The 25,115-nt window shown below is 46.8% G+C and overlaps 1 protein-coding gene across 1 annotated transcript in view; it reads right to left on the minus strand.

Annotated features, from left to right (window-relative positions):
* TNFRSF8 (TNF receptor superfamily member 8) overlaps positions 1-23,859 on the minus strand; it is a 44,415-nt gene extending 20,556 nt beyond the window's left edge. Inside the window, exons 1-5 of the mRNA XM_077763961.1 lie at positions 23,844-23,859; positions 20,111-20,181; positions 17,279-17,477; positions 7,325-7,441; positions 4,413-4,565 (exon numbers count right to left, since the gene is read on the minus strand). Coding sequence (XP_077620087.1) covers positions 4,413-4,565; positions 7,325-7,441; positions 17,279-17,477; positions 20,111-20,181; positions 23,844-23,859 — 556 coding nt within the window. The remainder of the gene's footprint in view (positions 1-4,412; positions 4,566-7,324; positions 7,442-17,278; positions 17,478-20,110; positions 20,182-23,843) is intronic.
* Positions 23,860-25,115: the final 1,256 nt, after the last annotated feature.

Here is a 25,115-nt window from a genome sequence, read left to right on the forward strand (position 1 = left end):
TGATACAATTTGTTATGATAATTTCTATTTGTTTGCAAATCAGTATTTGAATTACATTTAAGATGTCATTGGTTTCAACAAGAGTTGACTTTGAGAGGACTGGAGGAGTTCTTGTGTTCAAATATACCACTTGTGGCTCCACCCAGGTAGCACCAGCAGCAGAGAGCCCTCTGGCCTCTCTCTAAGGCAGCCTCAGTCTGAGCTCCCTGAGTAGGAATACCTGCTGGAATCCAGCAACAGAACTCCTCTAAGTGGAGAAGATGGACCCAATGCTCCTTGGATACCGCTGAACCTCTCTATGTGTACCATACCTCATCTGTAGCCTTCCTCCTTCCTCCCTGGATTAGTGACCCTCCCTTTTCTTCCTTCTTTTGATCTGGTGGTGAACAGAGGTATTGTTTAGTCCCTACTTAGTCTGCCTGTGTTCTCTGGTAAAGGCCCACTGAAAAAGAAAAAAAAAAAAAAAGAAAGAAAGAGACTACCTACTCTTAGTCCCAATTTAGAACTAAAAAGGATATTATCTACCAGATTGAAATATTTCTCTTTAAATCCAAATACCTGATCCTTGGGGCCATTTGAAGGAGAATGGTCTTAGCATCAAGGTTAAATGGATTCTTTTTTTGTACATCCAACAAATGCTTAAAGTCAGATAAAATTTTCATCTTTATATTTGGAGTGTAAATTTCTTGTCCGCTGTCTATTTTCCCTAGAGTTTTCAATTGCCTTTCTTTTTCTTGTTGATAAAAGAATAATGTGCCCTCACCATATCAAGTTTTTCAAATGTACTTCTCATCAAGTTTACTGTAATTCTTTCTTTCGTTCCTGCCGACAAGATAATTCACTGGAGCCCTACTCCATTTTTCCATTCTTATCTGGCTCAACTGGTCTGCAACACAGCTATCATTCTGGGACTTCCCTTTCTTGGTCCCCTAGGACAGAGTCACTGTTTTCTAGATTCATTGATTTTTTTTTTTTTTTGGTCCTCCCTCATTTAGCTAGTTTATATCTTCAAGTAACTCTAAAAGAAGACACATGAGGGAAAATCCTTCTGCCCTTTTATGTCTGAAAATGTTTTTGTTCTGCTCTCAAACTTAATTGTATCTTAACTGAAAAATTCTAGGTTCAGAACCAAGAAGGAGCTGATGTAGTCTGGTAGAGAATAGTCTGGGCTAAAACTCAGGATCCTTGTGTTCCAGCTCTAGCTCTGGCCCTAACATTCTCTCCATCTGTAAAACTAGGTTGTGAGGTCAGATCACAGGTGGTAGGTTTTGAATTGACACTTAAAGACATTCTGTGTGGCCAGCAGAGTGATCCAGTCATTCCTCTCCTGGGTATTTACTCATGAGAGACAAAAATATATATTTACACAGAGATGTACAAGAATGTTTGTAACTGCCATATTCATAAAAGCTCCAAACTGGAGGGTGCCTGGGTGGCTCATCGGTTAAGCATCTGACTTGATCTCAGGTCATGATCTCATGCTTGTGGGTTCCACAAGTGGATGGGGCACCACTGTGGGTACGAGGCCCAGAGTACACAGTGACCAAGTCAAGAGGGCCATGAGAAATGGGAATGCAGAAGACCCAAGACTTGGGGTAGGGGGTGCATGGAGGGGATTATGGCACTTCTGCTGACATGGGGCCTGAGATGAGCAGTGTCCCCATTGGGAGGGCCACACCAGGGTGGTCACCAGACCTAGGCTGGGGCTATGAGGTTGCAAGGGACCGTCTACTCTGGGAGCATGACCGGGACCAGATGACCCCACCCACATGACCTGCTGACAGAGTGTGCAGCAAAAGCAAGAAAAAGTAAATGTAGCCAAGAAAAAGCTTCCTTCCTCCTGCAGTGGCTCCCCAGTACCCTCTATGGGCAAAGCATAACATCATGTTCACAGGAGAAATGTGCAGAGTCCAGTCCTTTACTGCACAGCAGGTGCTCAGGGTGCAATGAAGAGTTGAGAGGCAACTATTGGTAACAAGCACACTTTCTAAAAGCCTTTTTTTTTTTTTTGGTCCTCTATTTTCTTATTATTTCTTTTTCATTGTGTTCTGTTCTCACTTTATTGATGTAACAACTTCTTGAATTTTTCTGTAGACATTTTTAAAGTTTATCAATTTATTTTGAGAGAGTGAGCAGGGAAGGAGCAGAGAGAGAGAGGGAGAAAGAGAATCCCAAGAAGGCTCCACACTGTCAGCACAAAGCCCTATGCAGGGCTGGATCCCATGAACCTCTAGATCATGACCTGAGCAGAGATCAAGAGACACTCAGCTGACTGAGTCACCCGGGTGCCCCCTGTGGACACTAATTTAAATTTTTCAACTTCTATTGCTATTCCTGAAGCAATTCCTATTGCTTCATCCATAGTAAGTTTTCCTATTAGTGTATCTTGCTATTCTCCTTCATGCTGCTGGTTTTCCTTATCAGTCTGGATATCTTTATTGTTTATTCATATTTACTTAAAAAGAACTATGCTGAGGGGTGCCTGGGTGGCTCAGGTGGTTGAGCTTCCAACTTCGGCTGAGGACATGATCTCACAGTTCTTGAGTTCGAGCCCCATGTCAAGCTCTGTGCTGACAGCTCAGAGTCTGCAGCCTGCTTCAGATTCTGTCTCCCCCTCTCTCTGCCCCTCCCTCACTTGTGCTCTCTCTCTCTCTCTCTCTCTCAAATATAAATTTAAAAATATAGAGGCGCCTGGGTGGCTCAGTCAGTTAAGTGTCCAACTTCGGCTCAGGTCATGATCTCACAGTTCATGAGTTCGAGCCCCGCATCGGGCTCTGTGCTGACAGCTAGCTCGGAGTCTGGGGCCTGTTTCGGATTCTGTGTCTCCTTCTCTCTCTGACCCTCCACTGCTGGCTCTCGCTCGCTCTCTCTCTCTCTCTCTCTCAGAAATAAATAAAACATTAAAAAATAAATAAAATTTTTAAAATAATGATAAATTTTTATAAAAAAACTATGTTGAATATTCCAGCACATCCTTTTCACAGTGGGTCTCTTCGCTGAGTAGGAGGTCCCAGGAACTCTGGGCCCATGGTGGGGAGTGCGGGCTGGCAGTCTTCATTTCAGGGTGATTAGCAGGGGTAGCCTATTGACAATGCATACTCCCAAATACACAACCAAAGGGACTTTACACCAGGGTGGCAGTACCACACCGGTAGTCCTAGGTTTTCCTAGATACTCCTTCAATGTCTTTAGCCAAAAAGATGATGATTTTCACTAGAGGATGAAAGCTCAGGTACCGTCTGTTCAGACTGGTCAGTGTCCATGGTATGCCACTGTTGCAAGATTTGTTTTTATTTTCAAGATGAAGTTTCAACCCTCTATACCTTTCAACTCTCCACTCCCATCCCATCCCATTTTACTTGCCTGCTCTGAGCCCAGAGCCTCTGTGGGGGTCTTCAAACCAAGTTACCCTCACATTTCCTGCAGCACTCATGGAGTGAATCCGGGGGTGAGCTTTCCTCTCCCTGGTTTCATCTGTCACCACCCTTCCCTCTGTTTTCTGCCTTCTAGAAATTTGCTGAAATCTCTTGTCTACTGATTGTTCTATTCCCCCCACCGTCAAGAATTTATAATTGTCTGTACTCTGGCAAATTTCTAGTGTTTTTTCTGTTTCTTCTTTATTTGTTTTTTTTTCTTATTTTGTTCTTTAAGTAAGCTCTACACCCAACATGGGGCCTCAACTCATGACCCCATGATCACGAGTCCCATGCTATACTGACTGAGCCAGCAGGCACCCCAAAATGACTACCATCTTGAGTTGGAGCCCTCTTCATGTTGATTTCATATTGATCCATCTGAGTCATGAAACAGCCTTTCAAAAGCAAGTCAAGATTTTATCAACCCAACATCAAAAGGAAAAAAAATTTTTTAAATATTATCAGAATCTCTTACCAAAATGCCAAATCTAGAATTTTTCTTAGTTTATTTATGTTTTGAAGTACCTGGGTGGCTCAGTCGGTTAAGCATCTGACTCCTGGTTTCTGCTCAGGTTATGATCTCAGTCATGAGATCGAATCAAGCCTTGCATCGGACTCTGAGCTGACAGTACAGAGCCTGCTTGGGACTCTCTCTCTCTCTCTCTCTCTCTCTCTTCCACACCCCCCCCCCAAAATAAATAAACATTTTTTAAAGTTCATTTATTTCTTTTTAGTAATCTCTACACCCAACGCAGGGCTGGAACTCACAACCCCAAGATCAAGAGTTGCATGCTTTTCTGACTCAGCCAGCCAGGTGCTCCAAAATCCATATTTTATTCCACTCCCTGGATCTAGCTATTAAAAGAAAAACCAAAGCCCAAACCTGACCTAGTTAACAGCTAGGGCTGAAGGTCACTTGCCCAGCTTGGGACAGAGAGAAATACAGCTGTAGGGGCACAGACCTCAGCCCCCTGGCTGGGGGCGCAGACTGCTTACCGTGGGGTTTGGTGGCCATGCCTGGTGGGCAGATGCGGCGGGTGACACAGCGGGCACAGGAGTTGGTGGCTGATGTGACACAGAACATGCCAGGTCGACATTCGCAGACACGAGAGGAGTTCCAGGTGCAGGGTGTCTTCTCCACCAGGTCATCTAAGGGACACAGAAGGGTCACGGGGAAGGATCTGACATGGCAAGGGCAGGGAGTCCAGAGAACCCCCAGGAGGGCAGAGAAGCATTTGTCCAGAAGCAAATGCTCAGATGACTACTCTGTTGAGCCGATCTCTTGGCACACTCAAAAAATGCTGAGTGAAAGAAGGCAGGAAAAAAAGAGTATACACTATATTATTGTATTTATGGAAAAGGCTAGAAAATGCAAACTCTCCCACAGTGACAGACAGCAGAATGGTGACCTGGGAATGGACGCGGGGCGAGCAACAGTGGGAGGGATAATCAGGAGCACAAGGAAACTTTCTGGGGGGTGGAGGGTTCATTTACCTGGATTGTAGTGATGGTTTCACCGCTACATGCATATGTCAAAATGTATCAAATGGCACATTTTAGACATTACATTGCACTGCATGTCAATCATACCTCAATCGAGCTGTTAAAATACTCTAGAAGCCAGGGTGAGCAGGCATGGGTATAGATAAGCGCACACTGGCCATGCCTTGTTCATTCTTTAAAACTGGGCAATAGTCCATGACCGTTCCTGACCCGCTCTGCTTCTCAGTGTGTCTGAAATTTTCAATGATAGCAAGGGATTCACCCCCACCAAAATTAAGAGGTTTTGTAAAAGAAAACATAGAATAATGCATTTACATATGTTCAGAAATATTCTGTGTGTCTATGTGGGTGAAAATAGAGCTACTGCATTAGATTAGACAAATGTGACTTGATCATTAAGGACTTTTCTCAGTCAGCAGGATACTTAAGAGACCTCAAATGATAAAGGACCTCACAGTCTCTTCCTTAAACCTCCAGAGGGAGTGGGAAGCAGAGAGGATCTGGGGAATGTGTGTGGCGGGCAAGGGTGAGCTCCCCAGTGAGAGAGATGAGAGGGGACAGTAACAGCTATTATCAGGGTTACAGCTATTGATATCATTGAGTAGGTGTGAGGCAGCATTAATACAATAGAGTCTGGGGGAGTAGAATTCCTAGCACTCTGCCCAGATTAATCTAGTTTAAACTATTTAATTCCCACAACAGCTCTCTGGGAGAGTACTATTATTTTTTTTTATTTTTTATTTTTTTATTTCTAGGAGAGAGAGACAGCGTGAGCAGGGGAGGGTCAGAGAGAGAGGAAGTCACAGACTCTGAAACAGGCTCCAGGCTCTGAGCTGGCAGTCAGCACAGAGCCCGACGCAGGGCTCGAACCCATGAACCACGAGATCATGACCTCAGCGAAAGTCAGACACTTAACCGACTAAGCCACCCAGGTGCCCCGGGAGAGTACTATTATTATGCCCATTTTACAGATGACGAAATTGAGGCACAGAGAGGTTAAGAAACTTGCTTGTGTTTAAAAGATGTAAAGGAATGGAGCCACGATTTGAACCCAGGCACTTGGGCTGGGCTGTGCTCTTAGCCCCTGTACCACACCCCACTGCTTCGCACGCAGGGCTTTATCCTTAGAGGTGAAGGAATCTCAGACCCACAGCCACCTCTTGCATCTCTATCTGATATGGTGGTTATGACAGGTTACTTTTTTCCAAAATGGCCAGAGCAATGTTTCTGGCCCCATCTGCTCATCTTGGCCTCTACCACTTAACTACCAAGAAGCTGGATTTCTTTTCCTTCCATTGACTCAAGTGGGACTTGAGGCTGCCTCAACAGGTAGAAAACGGCAGAAGCTATGTCATGGATTCTGAGGCAACGTCACCGAAAGGGATAGCTTGGCCCCACCCCTGCCCCATCCTTGGAATCCAGCCACGAGGCCTTGAGGAAGCCCAAAGTCAGCCACGTAAGGCCAACACAGAGAGCATCGAGGCCCTGGCCTGCGGTTGGCATTGACCTGCGGGCCCGTGAATGAAAATGCTTTCAGAGGATTCCAACCTCCAGCCTTCACACTTTCCAGATGAAATGCCAGACATGGTGGAGCAGAGGCCAGCAGTCCCCGCGGTGCCCTGTCTGAATTCTGACCCACAGAACTCACGAGCACAAAGACTGGTTTGGTTATCAGCACCGAGTTCTGACAGAATTTGCTATGCGGCCGTAGTAACTGGGACAGTGGCCCCCAGTGACAACAGTGTCCTCTCCTCTTCAGGCCTCCCCTGACTTTAGGCCATGTTGTTGTGTGAAATAAACTCTGGACAAGGAAGCATAATCACGCATTCCCCGGGGCCTGGGAGGCCTCCCCAGCCCTTTGGGGCCCTGGCGGATGTCATGGGGCAGCTGGTGTTGCCGTAAGGCTGTGGTGAGCAGACTGTGCACACAACAGTCACCCAGCAAGCAGCTATCCAGGGCATGCTCTAAAGGACAGTGAATAACCACAGCCCACAACCTCAAATTTCAAACTCCAGCTCTGCCATTCTCAAAGACTTGTGGCCTTTGTAAAGCCTCAGGACCCAAGCCCTCAATTTTCTCTTCTCTAAAATGGTGACAGTCATAATCTATGCACCATAAGATAGCTACCAAAAATAACAAGACCAGTTTAGAACAGTTAGGTTATAACAAATGCTTCCTTGCAGGTGTGAGCAAATGGAAGCTCTCTGAAAAGGAGTCACCACCATCAAAACCCTATGATCATGACTGGGCTCAGAAAATCATACTGCTCAGAAATGCTAAAGAGGTGTGCTAGGCTCCTAAGGGCTGAGCAGTCCCAGAAAAACTCAAGGTTCCCCATCCCCAGGTTCTCAGTCAAGACCCTTGCTCCCAGAGGGGACCCCTGAAGGGGAAAAGATGGCCCTTACCTCCAGAACAGCTCACACAGGCCATGCAGCGGCCATCCCTATCCAGGTAGTGGTCAGGCTCACAATGCTTCCTGCAGTCAGGTGACTCCTGCGGGCACAGCTGGGGCAGGGTCAGCCCTGGGAAAGACAGAGAAGCTCCAGGCCAGGCCGCCTTGGCAAAGGCCCTACCTCTTCACCCAGCCACCACCACCAGCTCCATGGCCGGCTCCCAGACTTCACATGTGTCACATCAGTCTTCAGAAGGAGTCCTGAAGCCCAGAGAGGGAAGGAATGTGTCTAAAGCCACACAGGAGAAGAGCACTAACTGCCTCCGAACTGCTCCCCTGCTTCCAGTCCCTGCCCTCTGCGATCCGTCATTGCCACTATGCCTGAGCCCTCTCCACAGCCCCACTGCTGTGTCACCATCCTCCTCGAAACCCTGGGGCCACTTCCCTCTGACATCAGCCATGAGGCAAGGATGCCGACTACCACAGCTTCTGCTCAGTGTGGCCCTGGGGTCCCACGCGATGCAGGAAGGCAAGGAGAAGAGAGAAAAGAAGTGAGGTCGGGAGAGGAAGACACCAGTCTGTCAGGGACAGATGACATCATTAGGTGCACAGATTACCCAAAAGAATCAGCAGATATGTTATTAGGACTCCCAAGTGAGCTTAGCCAGGGAACTGGATATAATGTTATTACATCGAAATCAACGGAGTGTCTATGCATTTGGGTTGAACCACATGAGATTGCTATTTTGATAGGTTAGTCTGCCAAATATTGGCTATTGACACGGCTCAAAACAATACTAAAAATGAACACTTAGAACACGAAATACTGAAAAATAAAATATCATTGTCATCATCATCAGAAACATCAAATAACTAGAAATCTAACACAAAGAAGTAAATCGTACTACGTGGAAAATAATAAAACATTATTGGGAGAGAGAGGTTCAAGCAGACCTAAGTAAAATTAAATACATAAAGATAAAAAAGACCTGAATAAACACAGAGTTTTCCCATGTACTCGGTGCTATAAAAATACAGTGTCTCTCTAACCTGAGCTACAGACTCAGGCCAATCCCAGTCAAAATCCCAACGGGACATTTTGTGGAATTTGAAAGGATGATTCTAAAGCTGATGTAGAGATGCAAATCACCAAGAAGAGGCAGGACAGTGCTGAAGAACAGAGATGGAGAAGTTGCTCAACTGTACGGAAAACCTCTCGTAATCGAGACAGTATGGCATCCACACAGGCCAGACGAAAAGACCGATGGAAAGGAATATAAAGTCCGGATCTTAGCCAGGCACCTACAGACCTTAGATTTACCCCCAAAGAGGGCATGCAAATCAGTAGGGAAAGGACAACTGGTTTGATAAAAGGTGTTGGGTCAACTGCATATCCACGTGGCCTCTTTCAATATGACCGCTGCCTCCGCCACACACAAAAGGTAGGCAGACAGCAGAGCTAACTGTGAAAGGCTAAACAGTAAAGATCCTAGAAAGTAAGGCAGGAAGTCTCCAAGGCTTCAGTGAACATAAGGCAGGACGTAAGAAGAAAAGATGGATCCATGAAAATTAAGATCATCTTTTCAGTGGGGCACCTGGGAGGCTCAGTTGGTTCAGCATCGAACTATTGGTTTTGGCTCAGGTTGTGATCTCATGCTTCCTGGGATGGAGCCCATGTCGGGCTCTACACTGACAGCACAGAGGCTGCTTGGGATTCTCTGTCTCCCACTCTCTATGCCCCTCTAGCGTGCTCTCTCAAAATAAATTAGTAACCTTTAAAAAGTCAATTAAAAAACACAGGCACAGAGANAATTAAATTTAAAAAATTAAATGGGAATTTTATCTCAAAGAAGAAAAATATCACCGGTATAAGTAATTAACAAATGCAAACATCCCTGGAAAGAAACACAGGGCATCCTTGGTCCACCAGAAATGAAGACTTCCTGCAATACGGAAGGTAGATGGGATGCATGGAAGAAAGAGATCAAAGCCCAAAATACACCCAAAAGGATTATTCTGGGAGAGGCTCTGGGGTGGGGTGCTCTGGTCTCCAAGTGGGTGAGGGCAGGGGCAGGCCTCAGGGAAGCTGATGGGGAGTGTCCCAGGAGCATCCACGCTTCTCACCCACTGATGCCACACACCCGGAAGCCCAGCATTTCCCCCGGGAGACTCTCGCAGGAGGTATCAGGACAGTGCCCTAGGCCGGTCATACCTGGGAGGCAGGGACCCTGCAGGCCTAGATCAGCCACTTACAGAACCCCTCCCAGTCACCATCAGATAGGATGTGCAGAACTAGAGGTCACCACACATGAGAGAAAACCAGCACCAAGAAAAAAACACCTCCAAACTCACAAGAACTCTTGAGAAAGCAGATAATAGAAAACAAAAAAACAAAACAACAATAACAACAACAACAAAAACAGAACAAGCTGTTAGAATCAGTACAATGAATATTCTCTGGCACTGGCAGCTATAAAACAGAATCCCCTGGAGCTCAAGGAAGGAAGCAAAGGAAATTGAAGCCATAAAAAGAAACCCTCTGGAGCACAATGCTGTGTTCACCAATTCAAGTGGTCTCCCAGAAAGACTACATATCCCAGCCTCCCTTGCAGTTTGGGTTGGGTCATATGATGGTATTCTGGCCAATAGGAGGTGGGCAGAAATGATAAGGGCTTCTCCCAGGCCTGGCCCCTAAACCCATCTCAGGAGGCTCTCTCTTCTCTCTCATCCTTGCTGTGGTTACACTGGGGTAGCCCCTTACTCTGGCTTGCACCCCAGAAGTGGTACTGAGGACAGATAAAAATCCTGAGAATTCTAGAAAATCTGAGATAGGTAGGCCAACTGAGGACAAACAGTGGACATCGCTGTTAAATTCATGTAAAAATCCCTTTGAGGGGGTTCTGGGTGGCTCAGTGGATTTTGATCTCAGTTCAGGTCCTGATCTCAGAGTCATGAATTCAATCCCTGCTTTGGGCTCAGCACTGGGTGTGAACCCTAATTAGAAAATTTTTAAAAAATTAAAAACCCAGAATAGTAGCCCAAACATAGTTACCTCAGACCTGAGCAAAGGTGGGAAAGGCGCCGGACTGGCTAACTTTCGGGTGGACATCAGCAGAGGCCCCAGGAGTCAGGTACACCTCTCTGCAGCTGCAGGGACTCTGCTAATAACTATCTCGCAGAAGGGAAGGCAGATCTCTGCTCCAGCAAGGACGACGACACCCGTCTCTGGATGCACGCGGCCTCCCACCCAGTCGTCAGACTCCTGAACTCAGTTTCAAAAATAACACTCAGGATTCCTCAAAAACTTAAACAGGATTACCACATGATCCAGCCATTCCACTTAAGTCTATTCCCAAAAGAACTGAAAGCAGAGGCTCGAACAGGTATGTGTAGACTCACGCAGACAGCAGCAGTATTCACAATAGCTGACAGCAGAAGCACCCCAGTGTCCACCAACATGAATGGAGAAGCAAAACGTGGTAGATCCCGCCAACGGAATACTATTCAGCCTTGAAAAGGAAGGAAATTCTGACACTGGCTACAGTGCCTTGGAGACATTATGCTAAGTGAAATAAGGCAGTCTCAAAGGATAAATATTTTATGATTCTACTTATATGAACTTCCTAAAGTAGTCAAAGTCACAGAGACAAAGAGTAGATTGGCAGCTGCTAAAGTCTAGGGGGAAGAGGGGATTAGGGAACTAGTGTTTAATGGGGACCGAGTTTCAGTTGGGGCAAAGAACAAGTTCCGAAGCTAGACATTGGTGATTGTTGCCCAAAAAATATGAATGCACTTAATAGTGCTAAACAGGACACTTAAAAATGCTTACAATGATAAATTTTATACATGTATACTTTACTACAGTATTTTTTAAAATAACACTAGATTTTATGTTATGTATATTTTCCTACAGTATTTTTTTAAAGTTACACTCGTTCCCCACCTGAAACTCTGAGCAGAAAAGACTAAGTACAGCCCCATGAGGTGGGGGTGTAAGGAGATGGATCTAAAAAAGATAGAAATACATTTTGGAAAGACAAAGAACCCGGTCTAAAACAAACAGAAGCCATCCCAAGCATACTGTAAAGAACTTAATGAGAATGTAAGTTTAGCAAAGGAAAAGATGGTCTGCAAAAAGAATGGGCTGAGAAGGAAGACTAGAGAGCTAAAGAAAGCAAACTGAGATGCACTGCATAGATACCCAATAAATAAATTAGCAGTGTCCTGGCAGCCNAACAAAGGAAAAGATGGTCTGCAAAAAGAATGGGCTGAAAGGAAGACTAGAGAGCTAAAGAAAGCAAACTGAGATGCACTGCATAGATACCCAATAAATAAATTAGCAGTGTCCTGGCAGCCCTGGCGACAGCTGGGAGGCAAGCAGCAGAAGACATGACAAAGAAAACAGAGTTCATGGCACGGAGAAAGGACTGAGGAAGTACCTGTGGACGCAAGGTGAAGAGACAAAGATACTAATGCAGTTAAATAAAGCAGGAGGAAAGGCAAACACAAGCAAACAGAAGGGTAACTACAGTCCATAAAGTTGATACTGAGATACGTATTTAGCAGAAATAAAAAGCCAGGGGGCCTGGGGGCCTCAGTCGGTTGAGAGTCCCACTCCTGATTTTGGCTCAGGTCATGAACTCACAGTTTGTGACTTCAAGCTCCGCAATGGGCTCTGCACTGGGCATAGGGCCTGTTTGGGATTCTCCTTTCCCTCACTCTGTGTCCCTCCCCCACTCACATGCTCTCTATTAAAATAAATAAATAAACATAAAAAAAAAAAAGAAATTAAAATCCAGGTCAGTTTCCCTGAAATGAAGGAAGAAGTAAGTGTGCAGACAGAGAAGTCATTCCAGGGGCACCTGGCTGGCTCTGTCAGTGGAGCATGCGACTCCTGATCTTGAGGCCACAGGTGCTGCAGGTTGGGTGTAGAGATTACTTAAATAAGTAAAAACATTTTTTTAAAAAAAGGCGTTCCAGGTACTGGGAAAAATTATTTCAAAACAATTAATATCAGGGCATATTCTGGTTAGATTTTTGATGATTAAGGATTAAAAAAAAAGAATTGTTCTTGTTCATGCAGTCACCCACAAAGGAGAGAAAAGAAGGCAGATAGCAGATCCCTCCCCAGGAATATTCACCACGAGAAGACAATGCACCAAGGTCTACAAAGTTCTGGAGACCAGTGGTCCCAGAAATAATCATATACCTGCCCAGGTCGTCATTTGAGTATAAAGGCAAGAAACATTCTCAAACATTAAAGAATCCTCTGGGAGGTGTGTAAAGATGAGTCCTTCCTGATAAATCCCCAGGTCAGTGAAATCTAACCAACCAAGCAATAAATCAAAGTGAAAAAGTCAGGAATGGAGAAGCTGTGGTCAATGTGCTTATAGTGCACAGTGAGTAAGTTTAAATAGCAAACTAAAATTAACATGCTGAGGGACTGAGGGTTACAGAAAAGAATATAAATGCCATAGGCAATAACAAAGTAAAAAAAAAAATGTAACTAATAAAAGTCAGGAAGAGGACAGGGAGGTGGCAAGCTAATTACTTTATTTTTCATTACAGGAAGCCGATCTACTCTAACCCATCCAAAATCTGAAACAAACAGAACATGACTTTACCATAAGACATAGTTATTCATTAAATGATTCCTAACTGCTTCTTGATTTTAAACACCTCTTCTTAATTCTAGACGGATTTTTTAAATGTTTTTTTATTTGGAGAGAGAGAACATAAGCAGGGGAGGGGTGGAAGGAGAGGAAGAGAAAGAATCCCAAGCAGGCTCTGTGCTGTCAGCATAGAGACTGACCAGGCCTCAATCTCATACACTGAAAGATCATGACCTGAGCCGAAATCAAGTCAGATGCTTAACCAACTGAGCCACCTAAGGACCCCAGAGGGTTTTGTTTTTTGTTTTTTGTTTTTTTTAGGAAGTGCTATCTCTTGTGGTCATTTTGTTTTACTTTCTTCTTCCTCTGATACACCTGAATAAAAGTAAATGTAATCAATCACTTGAACATCATAAACAGTATGATCCCAACCTCTTAAAAATCCCAAGTCTCAGGGTGGCTGGGTGGCTCAGTCAGTTGGGCAGCCAACTTTGATTCAGGTCATGATCTCACGGTTTGTGGGTTTGAGCACCAAGTCAGGCTCTGTGCTGACAGCTAAAAGCCTGGAGCCTGCTTTGGATTCCGTGTCTCCCTCTCTCTCTGCCCCTCTCCTGCTCGTGCTCTGTCTCTATCTCTCAAAAATAAATAAAGATGTTTTTAAAAAAATTTTTAATCCCTATTCTCTATGTATGTATAGTCTGGCTACAAATCTTCCCACTCCTCTTCTCCCTATATATAGAGAAGTATCAGACATCCAACGATGGGGAACAGGCAGAGTTGGCCTTGTTCCTTACACTTCTGTATTGCTAAAATTTTTATAATGAATGCCTATAACTTTCATTTCATACAACACATCATCAATTTTAAAAACTTACAGATACAACAGAGAAATGCTGTAGACAAAGATGAATGGCAATATTATTAAACAAAAATGGAATTAAGGCAAATACATTATAAGGAGCAAAGAGGTATATTTCAACTGATAAAAGGTCCAACCCACCAAGAAAACACAGTATTCATGAACCCTGTACCTAATAACACAGCTTTGAGATAGAGAAAAAGAATAAACAGAACCCAATGAAAATCTGATGAAACACAAGCATAGGGGAAATGGATTTTAACACATCTATCTCAGACAACAACCTTTGGGAAGGTGACAAAAATAAATAAGAATGCAAAACAAATTGCATATTATTTCAAGATATGCCTGGCTGCCTTGGCTGGAAGAGCATGGGATTCTTGATCTCAGGGGTCATAAGTTCAAACTCCACATTGGGTGTAGAGATTACTGAAAAAAATAAACTTACAAAAATGTTTTTGAAAAGACAGCATATTACTTAAAAATCACAATTAACAAGCTTGATCTAATAGGTATGTAGAGAATTTTGTACACAACAAACAGAACTACATTTTCCTCCAAACACACTTAAAAATATGTACATCTATTGGGGCACAAGAAATCTCAACAAATTTCCCAATCTCACCTCACAAAACACCCACACAGAACAAAACGAACACCAGAGAGCACACAAACCACATTCACACACCCGGCTAAGAAAGTAACAACAGAAGGTTCAGTTGAAGGATCTCCTGAAAGCACCTGTGGCCGTAGGCAGAGAGCCCAGCTCCTGGTGTCAGGCCACAGCTCATACTCCAGATCTATCCCTTCTCAGACTTCTGTAACCCTGCACAGGGCCCTAACCTCCCTAAGCCTGGGTTGCCTCACTGTAAAGCAGGGATGAGAAAAGAAACTTCCTGGCGCCTGGCTGGCTCCATCTATAGAGCGTGCGACTCTCGATCTCAGGATGAGAAGTTCAAGCTCCATGTTTGGCAGAGATTACTTGAAAACAGAAAAACAAAGCTTCTCCTAGGAGTCTTGTGAAGATTGAACTCAATATGTGAGTCCCTCCCTCAAAGAAACAGGTTAACTAAGTCTCTCTGAACAGAGGCAAAACATCGTGGCTGATCTCAACTCACAAATCCAGAGGGGTAAACTGAGGCACCAGGGAGCCAACCTGGAGTCCAGGCACCAAATCTTGATTCTCCCCACCTTCTCTGCCACCCACTGCAGGGGCTCCTCCCGAGAAGCTGCCCCTGGAGGGGAGAATACGGCAGCCCTTACCTCCAGAACAGCTCACACAGGCCGTGCAGCGGCTGTCCCTGTCCAGGTAGTAGTCAGGCTCACACTGCTTCCTGCAGTCAGGTGACCCTGGGGGACAAGGCCGGTGTGGGATCAGCCCTGGGGAAAGAAGCAGAGAAGTTCCAAGCCAGGCCGCCTTGGGAAAGGCCCCATGTCTTCACCCAGCCACCACCACCAGCTCCATGGCCGGCTCCCAGACTTCACATGTGTCACATCAGTCTTCAGAAGGAGTCCTGAAGCCCAGAGAGGGAAGGAATGTGTCTAAAGCCACACAGGAGAAGAGCACTAACTGCCTCCGAACTGCTCCCCTGCTTCCAGTCCCTGCCCTCTGCGATCCGTCATTGCCACTATGCCTGAGCCCTCTCCACAGCCCCACTGCTGTGTCACCATCCTCCTCGAAACCCTGGGGCCACTTCCCTCTGACATCAGCCATGAGGCAAGGATGCCGACTACCACAGCTTCTGCTCAGTGTGGCCCTGGGGTCCCACGCGATGCAGGAAGGCAAGGAGAAGAGAGAAAAGAAGTGAGGTCGGGAGAGGAAGACACCAGTCTGTCAGGGACAGATGACATCATTAGGTGCACAGATTACCCAAAAGAATCAGCAGATATGTTATTAGGACTCCCAAGTGAGCTTAGCCAGGGAACTGGATATAATGTTATTACATCGAAATCAACGGAGTGTCTATGCATTTGGGTTGAACCACATGAGACTGCTATTTTGATAGGTTAGTCTGCCAAATATTGGCTATTGACACAGCTCAAAACAATACTAAAAGTGAACACTCAGAACATGGAATACTGAAAAATAAAATATCATTGTCATCATCATCAGAAACATCAAATAACTAGAAATCTAACACAAAGAAGTAAATCGTACTATGTGGAAAATAATAAAACATTATTGGGAGAGAGAAGTTCAAGCAGACCTAAGTAAAATTAAATACATAAAGATAAAGAAGACCTGAATAAACATACAGTTTTCCCGTGTACTCGGTGCTATAAAAATACAGTGTCTCTCTAACCTGATCTACAGACTCAGGCCAATCCCAGTCAAAATCCCAACGGGACATTTTGTGGAATTTGAAAGGATGATTCTAAAGCTGATGTAGAGATGCAAATCACCAAGAAGAGGCAGGACAGTGCTGAAGAACAGAGATGGAGAAGTTGCTCAACTGTACGGAAAACCTCTCGTAATCGAGACAGTATGGCATCCACACAGGCCAGACGAAAAGACCGATGGAAAGGAATATAAAGTCCGGATCTTAGCCAGGCACCTACAGACCTTAGATTTACCCCCAAAGAGGGCATGCAAATCAGTAGGGAAAGGACAACTGGTTTGATAAAAGGTGTTGGGTCAACTGCATATCCACGTGGCCTCTTTCAATATGACCGCTGCCTCCGCCACACACAAAAGGTAGGCAGACAGCAGAGCTAACCGTGAAAGGCACAATGATCCTAGAAAGTAAGGCAGGAAGTCTCCAAGGCTTCAGTGAACATAAGGCAGGATGTAAGAAGAAAAGATGGATCCATGTGACAACATGAAAATTAAGAACATCTCTTCAGCGGGGCACCTGGGAGGCTCAGTTGGTTCAGCATCGAACTATTGGTTTTGGCTCAGGTTGTGATCTCATGCTTCCTGGGATGGAGCCCATGTCGGGCTCTACACTGACAGCACAGAGGCTGCTTGGGATTCTCTGTCTCCCACTCTCTATGCCCCTCTAGCGTGCTCTCTCAAAATAAATTAGTAAACTTTAAAAAGTCAATTAAAAAACACAGGCACAGAGACAAGAAAATAAAGACTAATTTATCACTGTCCCTTGTAGCCAAAGAGTGGAAACGACCCGAATATCCAAACACTATCGGATACACATACTGTGTGCACCCATACAACGGAAGGCAGGTCAGTAACAAGCAGGAGGGAACTGAGGACCCCAGGCCGTCACCCAGGAATCAGAGGGCATCATATCCACACCTGCTCCCTTGCCAGCCCCTCAGTGTCTGGCCCATTGGAGGCACTAAGCTGTCAAATGAATGACTTCTTCCTCTATCCACTCTGGCCCTCGAGGCCTGCAGCCTAAGGAGACCTAGAGACCCCCTTCCCCCCAGACCAGCAGAGACCCCACCCTGGACCACCCGCGGCCCATACCACACACAAGCCGCCTGCCAGTGAGACACTGCGGCCTGGGAAACAACCCACAGCTTCTCGAGAAATTACCTGGATCTGGACTGAGCTTCCTCACAAAGGATGAAGACCTGGGGTCCCCCGTCACTTCGGGATCATCTTTGGGGGTGAGGGCAGTGCCCCCTCCAAGAGGCGTAGTCCTGGCACTGGAGCTCGCCGAGAAGGTCACCAGGGGCCTGGCCTGGGCACCGGCGCCGCTGAGAAAGAAGCCGGAAATGGCACTGCCAGCCCCCTGGATGGGGCAGGGAGGTCTGTGCTCAGGGGTAACTGCCTCCACAGGAAAGGGGGCCTCAGAGCCTCTGCCCACAGGCTCTGGCAGCCCCACNAACAGCTCAGAGCTTGAAGCCTGCTTCAAATTCTGTATCTCCCTCTCTCTCTGTTCCTCTCCCACTCACACTTTGTCTCTCTCTCTCAAAAATAAACATTAAACAAAAAATTTTTAATGGTGACTTTTAGGGGCACCTGGCTGGCTGAGTTTGTAGAACATGTGACTCTTGATCTCAGGGTCACGAGTTTGAGCCCCATGTTGAGGCTTATTTCAAGAAATTAATTAATTTAAGGAAATTATATGGTGAATTGTATCTCAAGAAGAAAAATATCACTGGTATAAGTAATTAACAAATGTAAACATCCCTCGAAAGCAATTCAGGGCAACCTTGGTCCACCGAAAATGAAGACTTCCTGCAATACGGAAGGTAGATGGGATGCATGGAAGAAAGAGATCAAAGCCCAAAATACACCCAAAAGGATTATTCTGGGAGAGGCTCTGGGGTGGGGTGCTCTGGTCTCCAAGTGGGTGAGGGCAGGGGCAGGCCTCAGGGAAGCTGATGGGGAGTGTCCCAGGAGCATCCACGCTTCTCACCCACTGATGCCACACACCCGGAAGCCCAGCATTTCCCCCGGGAGACTCTCGCAGGAGGTATCAGGACAGTGCCCTAGGCCGGTCATACCTGGGAGGCAGGGACCCTGCAGGCCTAGATCAGCCACTTACAGAACCCCTCCCAGTCACCATCAGATAGGATGTGCAGAACTAGAGGTCACCACACATGAGAGAAAACCAGCACCAAGAAAAAAACACCTCCAAACTCACAAGAACTCTTGAGAAAGCAGATAATAGAAAACAAAAAAACAAAACAACAATAACAACAACAACAAAAACAGAACAAGCTGTTAGAATCAGTACAATGAATATTCTCTGGCACTGGCAGCTATAAAACAGAATCCCCTGGAGCTCAAGGAAGGAAGCAAAGGAAATTGAAGCCATAAAAAGAAACCCTCTGGAGCACAATGCTGTGTTCACCAATTCAAGTGGTCTCCCAGAAAGACTACATATCCCAGCCTCCCTTGCAGTTTGGGTTGGGTCATATGATGGTATTCTGGCCAATAGGAGGTGGGCAGAAATGATAAGGGCTTCTCCCAGGCCTGGCCCCTAAACCCATCTCAGGAGGCTCTCTCATCTCTCTCATCCTTGCTGTGGTTACACTGGGGTAGCCCCTTACTCTGTCCTACACCCCAGAAGCAGTACTGAAGAGAGCATACAATCCTGAGAATTCTACAAAATCTAAGAAAGAGGCAGGCCAACTGAAGGCAGTGGATTTCACTGGAAAATTCATGAAAAAAACCCTTTGAGGGGCCCCTGGATAGATAGCTCAGTTGATGAAGCATCAGATTCTTGATCTCAGTTCAGGTCCTGATCTCAGGGTCATGAGTCAAGCACCACAATGGGTTCTGCACTGGACATAAAGCCTACTTAAAAAAAAAATACCCCATCCCCCCCAAGAATAGTAGCCCAAACATAGTTATCTCAGACCTGAGCAAAGGTGGGAAGGTGCCCGACTGGCTAACTTTCGGGTGGACATCAGCAGAGGCCCCAGGAGTCAGGTACACCTCTCTGCAGCTGCAGGGACTCTGCTAATAACTATCTCGCAGAAGGGAAGGCAGATCTCTGCTCCAGCAAGGACGACGACACCCGTCTCTGGATGCACGCGGCCTCCCACCCAGTCGTCAGACTCCTGAACTCAGTTTCAAAAATAACACTCAGGATTCCTCAAAAACTTAAACAGGATTACCACATGATCCAGCCATTCCACTTAAGTCTATTCCCAAAAGAACTGAAAGCAGAGGCTCGAACAGGTATGTGTAGACTCACGCAGACAGCAGCAGTATTCACAATAGCTGACAGCAGAAGCACCCCAGTGTCCACCAACATGAATGGAGAAGCAAAACGTGGTAGATCCCGCCAATGGAATACTATTCAGCCTTGAAAAGGAAGGAAATTCTGACACTGGCTACAGTGCCTTGGAGACATTATGCTAAGTGAAATAAGGCAGTCTCAAAGGATAAATATTTTATGATTCTACTTATATGAACTTCCTAGAGTAGGGGATGGCTGGGTGGCTCTGTCAGTTAAGGCCCCCACTCTGAGGTGTCTTGATCTCATGATCTGAGGTCATGATCTCATGGTTCGTGGTTTCAAGCCCCACGTCGGGCTCTGTGCTGAGAGCCTGCTTCGGATTCTGTGTGTCCCTCTCTCTGCCCCTCCCCCGCTCATTCTGTGTCTCTGTCTCTCTCTCAAATATAAATAAACATTAAAAAAAAGAAAGAAAACAAAACAAAACCTTCTAGGATTCTTGTGAAGATTGAACTCAATAAATGTGAGTCCCTCCCTGAGGAAACAGGTTAACTAAGTCTCTCTAATTACAGATGCAAAACACTGTGGCTGATCCCAACTCACAAATCCAGAGGGGTAAACTGAGGCACCGGGGGGTGCTCCCCACCTTCTCTGCCACCCGCTTGGGGGTGGGGGCCCTCCCGTGAAGCTGCCCCTAGAAGGGGAAAGTGGCCCTTACCTCTAGAACAGCTCACACAGGCCGTGCAGCGGCCGTTCCTGTCCAGGTAGTAGTCGGGCTCACACTGCTTCCTGCAGTCAGGTGACCCTGGGAGACAAGGCCGGTGCGGGGTCAGCCCTGGGGAAAGAAGCAGAGAAGCTCCAGGCCAGGCTGCCTTGGCAGAGACCCCACCTCCCCAATCGTCACCTCTCACCCCTAAAGCCATCCCCAGCTCCCCCCTTGAGCCCCCAAACATGTCAGTCCAGCTCTCAGGTTACAAACAGAGGCGCTGGCTGGTGAGAAGCCCGCTGTCCTCAAGGGCCGCGGGCAGCTGGGCGGAGCCCTGGGCCCGGTGTTGTTAGGGCTGTTGAGACGGTGACAGGGGTGTGAAAATAAACGTGTGTCCTTAGCACACAGCAAGCGCCGGAGGAGCACTGGCGGCCTTTCCCGGGTGGCCTTTCTCACCGCAGGAACTGGGGAGCCCTAAGTCCCTAGACCCTGAGCAGCCTAAGCCAGCCTGAGACACACGCAGGTGAGCGGGCCGCCCCAAACTGCTCCCTGCTCCCACTACACAGGGAAGCAACGTGAATCGCGTTGATACCGGCCGCCCGGGGCAAAGCGAGCAGGCAGCCGTCACCTGCCGCGTGGGCTCTCGGTCTAGTCACGTTCTGACGGGCCACCCGCCCACAGCTTGATTCCAAGATGGCCACTGACCCAAGGCCAATCAGAGTACGCCTCATCCTTCAGGATGGGCACATGACCCAAACAGGCCAATCAGAATACTTCATCCTTCAGGATGGGCACATGACCCAAACAGGCCAATCAGAGTACGCCTCATCCTTCAGGATGGGCACATGACCCAAACAGGCCAATCAGAATACTTCATCCTTCAGGATGGGCACATGACCCAAACAGGCCAATCAGAATACTTCATCCTCCAGAACGGGCACATGACCCAAATAGGCCAATCAGAGCACATCTTCCTCACCATTGTAATTGCTTCTTAAAAGACACCGTGACCCATGCCAGCCAATGAGGCCATCCCTGAGAGTTTCACAAAAGCTACCGGGAAATTGCCCGCCTCTTTACTGTTGGATTTCTGGTGTGGGAAGGGTGGTTTAAGTCCAGTGCTGCCAGGTCGTGGCAGGTGCAGGATGGGCAGGGTGCCTGAGAAGGAGATGATTCAAAGGCGAGCGGAAGTCCAGAGACAGACAGAAATGGACTGCTGAGGGCATTCTAACTGAATTTATGGTGCCGTGGACTTCTGTCATTTCTCTTTTGTCTTGTTTGTGTCTAAATAACTTCGGCCTGAGTTGGTTACAGACCAAAGAAGCCAAGCCATGGGTTCTCAATATTTCTTGTGCCCCCTAGTCATTCTGGGGAAACCTGGGACACCGCTCAGAATCGTGTTTCTGAGCTCATAAAATAAAATACAAAGGATTACAAGTGAACCGTGTGAGAACACGGTTATCAAAGCATTAAAATAATTTAAGATCTAGCAATATATGTGATTCTTTGTAAAGTCATTAAATAAAGTCTAATAGGGGCGCCTGGGTGGCTTAGTCGGTTAAGCGTCCGACTTTCGCTTAGGTCATGATCTCGCGGTTCGTGGGTTCGAGCCCCGCGTCGGGCTCTGTGCTGACTGCCGGCTCAGAGCCTGGAGCCTGTTTCAGTCTGTGACTCCCTCTCTCTCTGACCCTCCCCTGCTCATGCTGTCTCTCTCTCTCTCCTAGAAATAAATAAAACATTAAAAAAAATTTTAAATAAAGTCTAATAAATATGGCTTCATAGTACTGATGAGCATAAATATTTCAGGACAACCGTAGCAACTATAATTGCAATATATCACGAGAATGTCTGATTTCTACTGATGGAAAAGGTACTACGATATTATTACTGTGGTTTGTTGTCTTGATTCATAACGTTAGGAATTAAATACAGGTCATTTTAGTTAGAGGCTTATGAAAAATGAGTGACCTCGTTCAGGTTCAGGGCCTCCCTGAAATCTACCCATGGGCACTTGGGAGTCCGTGGACCCCAGGGCAAACCCCTGCTCTAGAACAACATGGAAGAACCTCTCAAAAATACTAGCTTGTTGGCTAACACCCTCTAGCTCAGAAAACTTCAGTAGCTTCCCAGTGGTCTTTCATAGAGGTAAATCTGATCCTATCTTCCCTTGCCTAAAACTTTCAAAGACTTCACATGGCTCCCAGGATAGAGGTCTAGGGCCTTACTGGGTTAAGGAGGTTCTGCACACCTACACCGCCCCCTATCTAATCTCTAGCCACATTGGCATCTCCATGTCCCCAAAGGGGCCATGCTCCCTTCTGCCCCCAGGGCCTTTGCACAAGCTGGCCCTTTGCCAGGAACGTTCCTCTCCCCTTTCCCCTGGTAAACTCCTGCTCAGCCTTCACGTTATTGTCAAGGTATCACTTTGTCAGCAGCTTGGCCAGCGTCTCTGTGATAAGCTATCAGAGACCCGTATACCTCGCCCTCCTCCACCTAACTCTGCCGTAATCTATTTAACCTAGATGTGTGATCGATCACACTGGGACAAATTGCCTCAGTGTGTGAATTCCTCTCATGAATGTCAGCTCCTCGAGGCTGAATCTTTCCCTTTCAGCTCACCAGTGATTCCCATCTCACAGAGCCTGGCACATTTCTGATCAACACATGCTCAGACCACCCAATCAATATGGACCCAGCCTCGCACTCCCAAGCCTCCCTCTGCTTCTGACTCCTGCTCTGGCATTACTGTACATGGCTCACTTCATGGACTCTATGCTGTAGCCAACACTGTGCATCTTGGACTTTTCTCTAGCACCCCTCCTATGTCCTGAAGTGCTGTTATAGGGTGAATTATATCCCCCTCTGTATTTAATTCCTAAGAGATACGCTGAAGCCCTAAGTCCCAGTATCTCAGAATGTGATTTTTTTAATGTTTATTTATTTTTGAGAGAAAGAGAGCGAGCAGGAGAGGAGCAGAGAGAGAGGGAGACAGAGGATCTGAAGTGGGCTCTGCACTGACAGCAGAAAGCCCGATGCGGGGCTCAAACTCACAACCCATGAGATCATGACCTGAGCCGAAGTTGGATGCTCAATGGCCTGAGCCACCCAGGCGTCCCCAGAATGCAATCTTGTTTGAAGACAGCATGCTGACAGAGGCAATTAAATTAAAATGCAATCATTGGGGTGGACCATAACCTGAGATGACTGGCATCCTTATAAGAAGCGGGGGGAAATCTGGATACGAAATACACATGCACACAGGAACACAGCCAGGCAAAGACTGGAGGCATGCTGCCACCAGCCAGGAAACTACCAGAAGCTGAGAGAGGGGAGACCCTTCCCAAGAGCCTGCAGAGGGAGCATGGCCCTGCCAGCACATTGATCTTGGACATCTAGACTCCAGATATGTGAGACAATAAATTTCTGTTGTGTTGACCACTCAGCTTGTGGTTTGTTGTTAACGGCAGCCCTAGGGAACGAATACAAATGTTCTTTGCCCAGGCTGAGGCATCTGTCCATCTCCATTTCCACCCAGTGGGAACCCTCTGGATACAGCAAGTTTAGGATGAAATACCATCCCCTGGTGGGATTTTCCTGATCCCCACCCATATCCCCTCTCTGGATCCCTTTAAAATCACCTCTCAGCACCAGGGGCTGTTCGGGGTGAACTTTAGAATCCCCTCCTGCAGGAAATCTATTCAAGGACCTGAGCAACTAATCTGGCTAATCTGGCGGCGGGATTATGTTTTCAGTCAGCTCACCTTTATTGACCACCATCTTTGTGCCAGGCACTGACTTAGACATAGAAGGTGAGGTCCCTGCTCCTATGGGACTTACCCTCTAGCCCAGGGAAGAGAGGCGGCAAGCAAGTGCAGAAAGAAATTAGCAAGTTGGTTTTCAGCAAAGTGGTTTCCACTTTGAAGAAAATAAAGCAGGAACTAAGAGAAGGCAGAGGGAGAAGGGTGAGAGCTCCAGAGAGTGGGATCAGGGAGGGCTCATGGAGTCCCCGAGGATGGAAGCAGGCAGCTCTGCAGAGGGCTGTGGGGAGAGCACTGGAGGCAGAAGGAACTGTCAGTGCAAAGGCCCTGAGGCAGGCACAAGCATGGCTTGTGCCAAAAAACAGAAAGGCCACAGGGGCTGCAGCAGGCCAAGCCAAAGAATTTCTATTTTCTTCTTTTCCAGTCTTCCACATAGATCTTCTGCACTGAATAGCACTTTCTTCCTTCTTTTTGTTTAATTAATTTATTTTTTTGAAAGAGAAAGCACAAGCAGGGGAGGGGCAGACAGAAGGAGAGACAGAAACCCAAGCAGGCTTCATGCCATCAGTGCAGAGCCTGACTCGGGGCTTACACTCATGAACTGTGAGATCATGCCCCGAGCCAAAATCAAGAGTCGGACACTTAACTGACTCAGCCAGGCAGGCACCCCTGAATATCACTTTCATAATCAGAAACAAAAATGGCTGAGGGGCGCCTGGGTGGCTCAGTCAGCTAAGCATTGGACTCAGTTTGGGCTGAGGTCATGATCTCATGGTTTCTGTGATCGAACCCCATGTCAGGCTCCGTGCGTGGAACCTGCTTGGGATTCTCTCTCCCTCCCTCTCTCTCTCTCTCAAAATAAATAAATAAACTGAAAGAATGAAAGAAAGAAAGAAAGAAAGAAAGAAAGAAAGAAAGGAAGAAGGGAGGGAGGGTGGAAGGAAGAACAATGGTTGAGAAAGTCTCCAGAGCTGTGGGGGTGACGCCCGAATTGGTCCCCACGTATCCCTTTGCCCTGATCTGCCTCCAGCCCCACCCACTCTGGCTCAGGGCACATTGCTGACTCCAGATGTCCTGAAAGCTCGTGCTAACATTCCCACACCGCCTCCCACCTCTGGCTCAGCAATCAGGCAACCCNTGAGCCACCAGCCTCTCCCGCCTGCCCTCCCCTGCTCCCCCTGCACACTTTGGGTTTGGGCTGTAGCCAAATGGAAACTTCTCAATTCTCCAGCGGCCCATCCTACTCCCCTCCAGGACTTTGCACATTCTGTGCCT

The sequence above is a fragment of the Crocuta crocuta genome, unplaced genomic scaffold (genome assembly GCF_008692635.1).
Source record: "Crocuta crocuta isolate KB4526 unplaced genomic scaffold, BGI_CrCroc_1.0 scaffold13, whole genome shotgun sequence".
Lineage (NCBI taxonomy): Eukaryota > Metazoa > Chordata > Mammalia > Carnivora > Hyaenidae > Crocuta > Crocuta crocuta.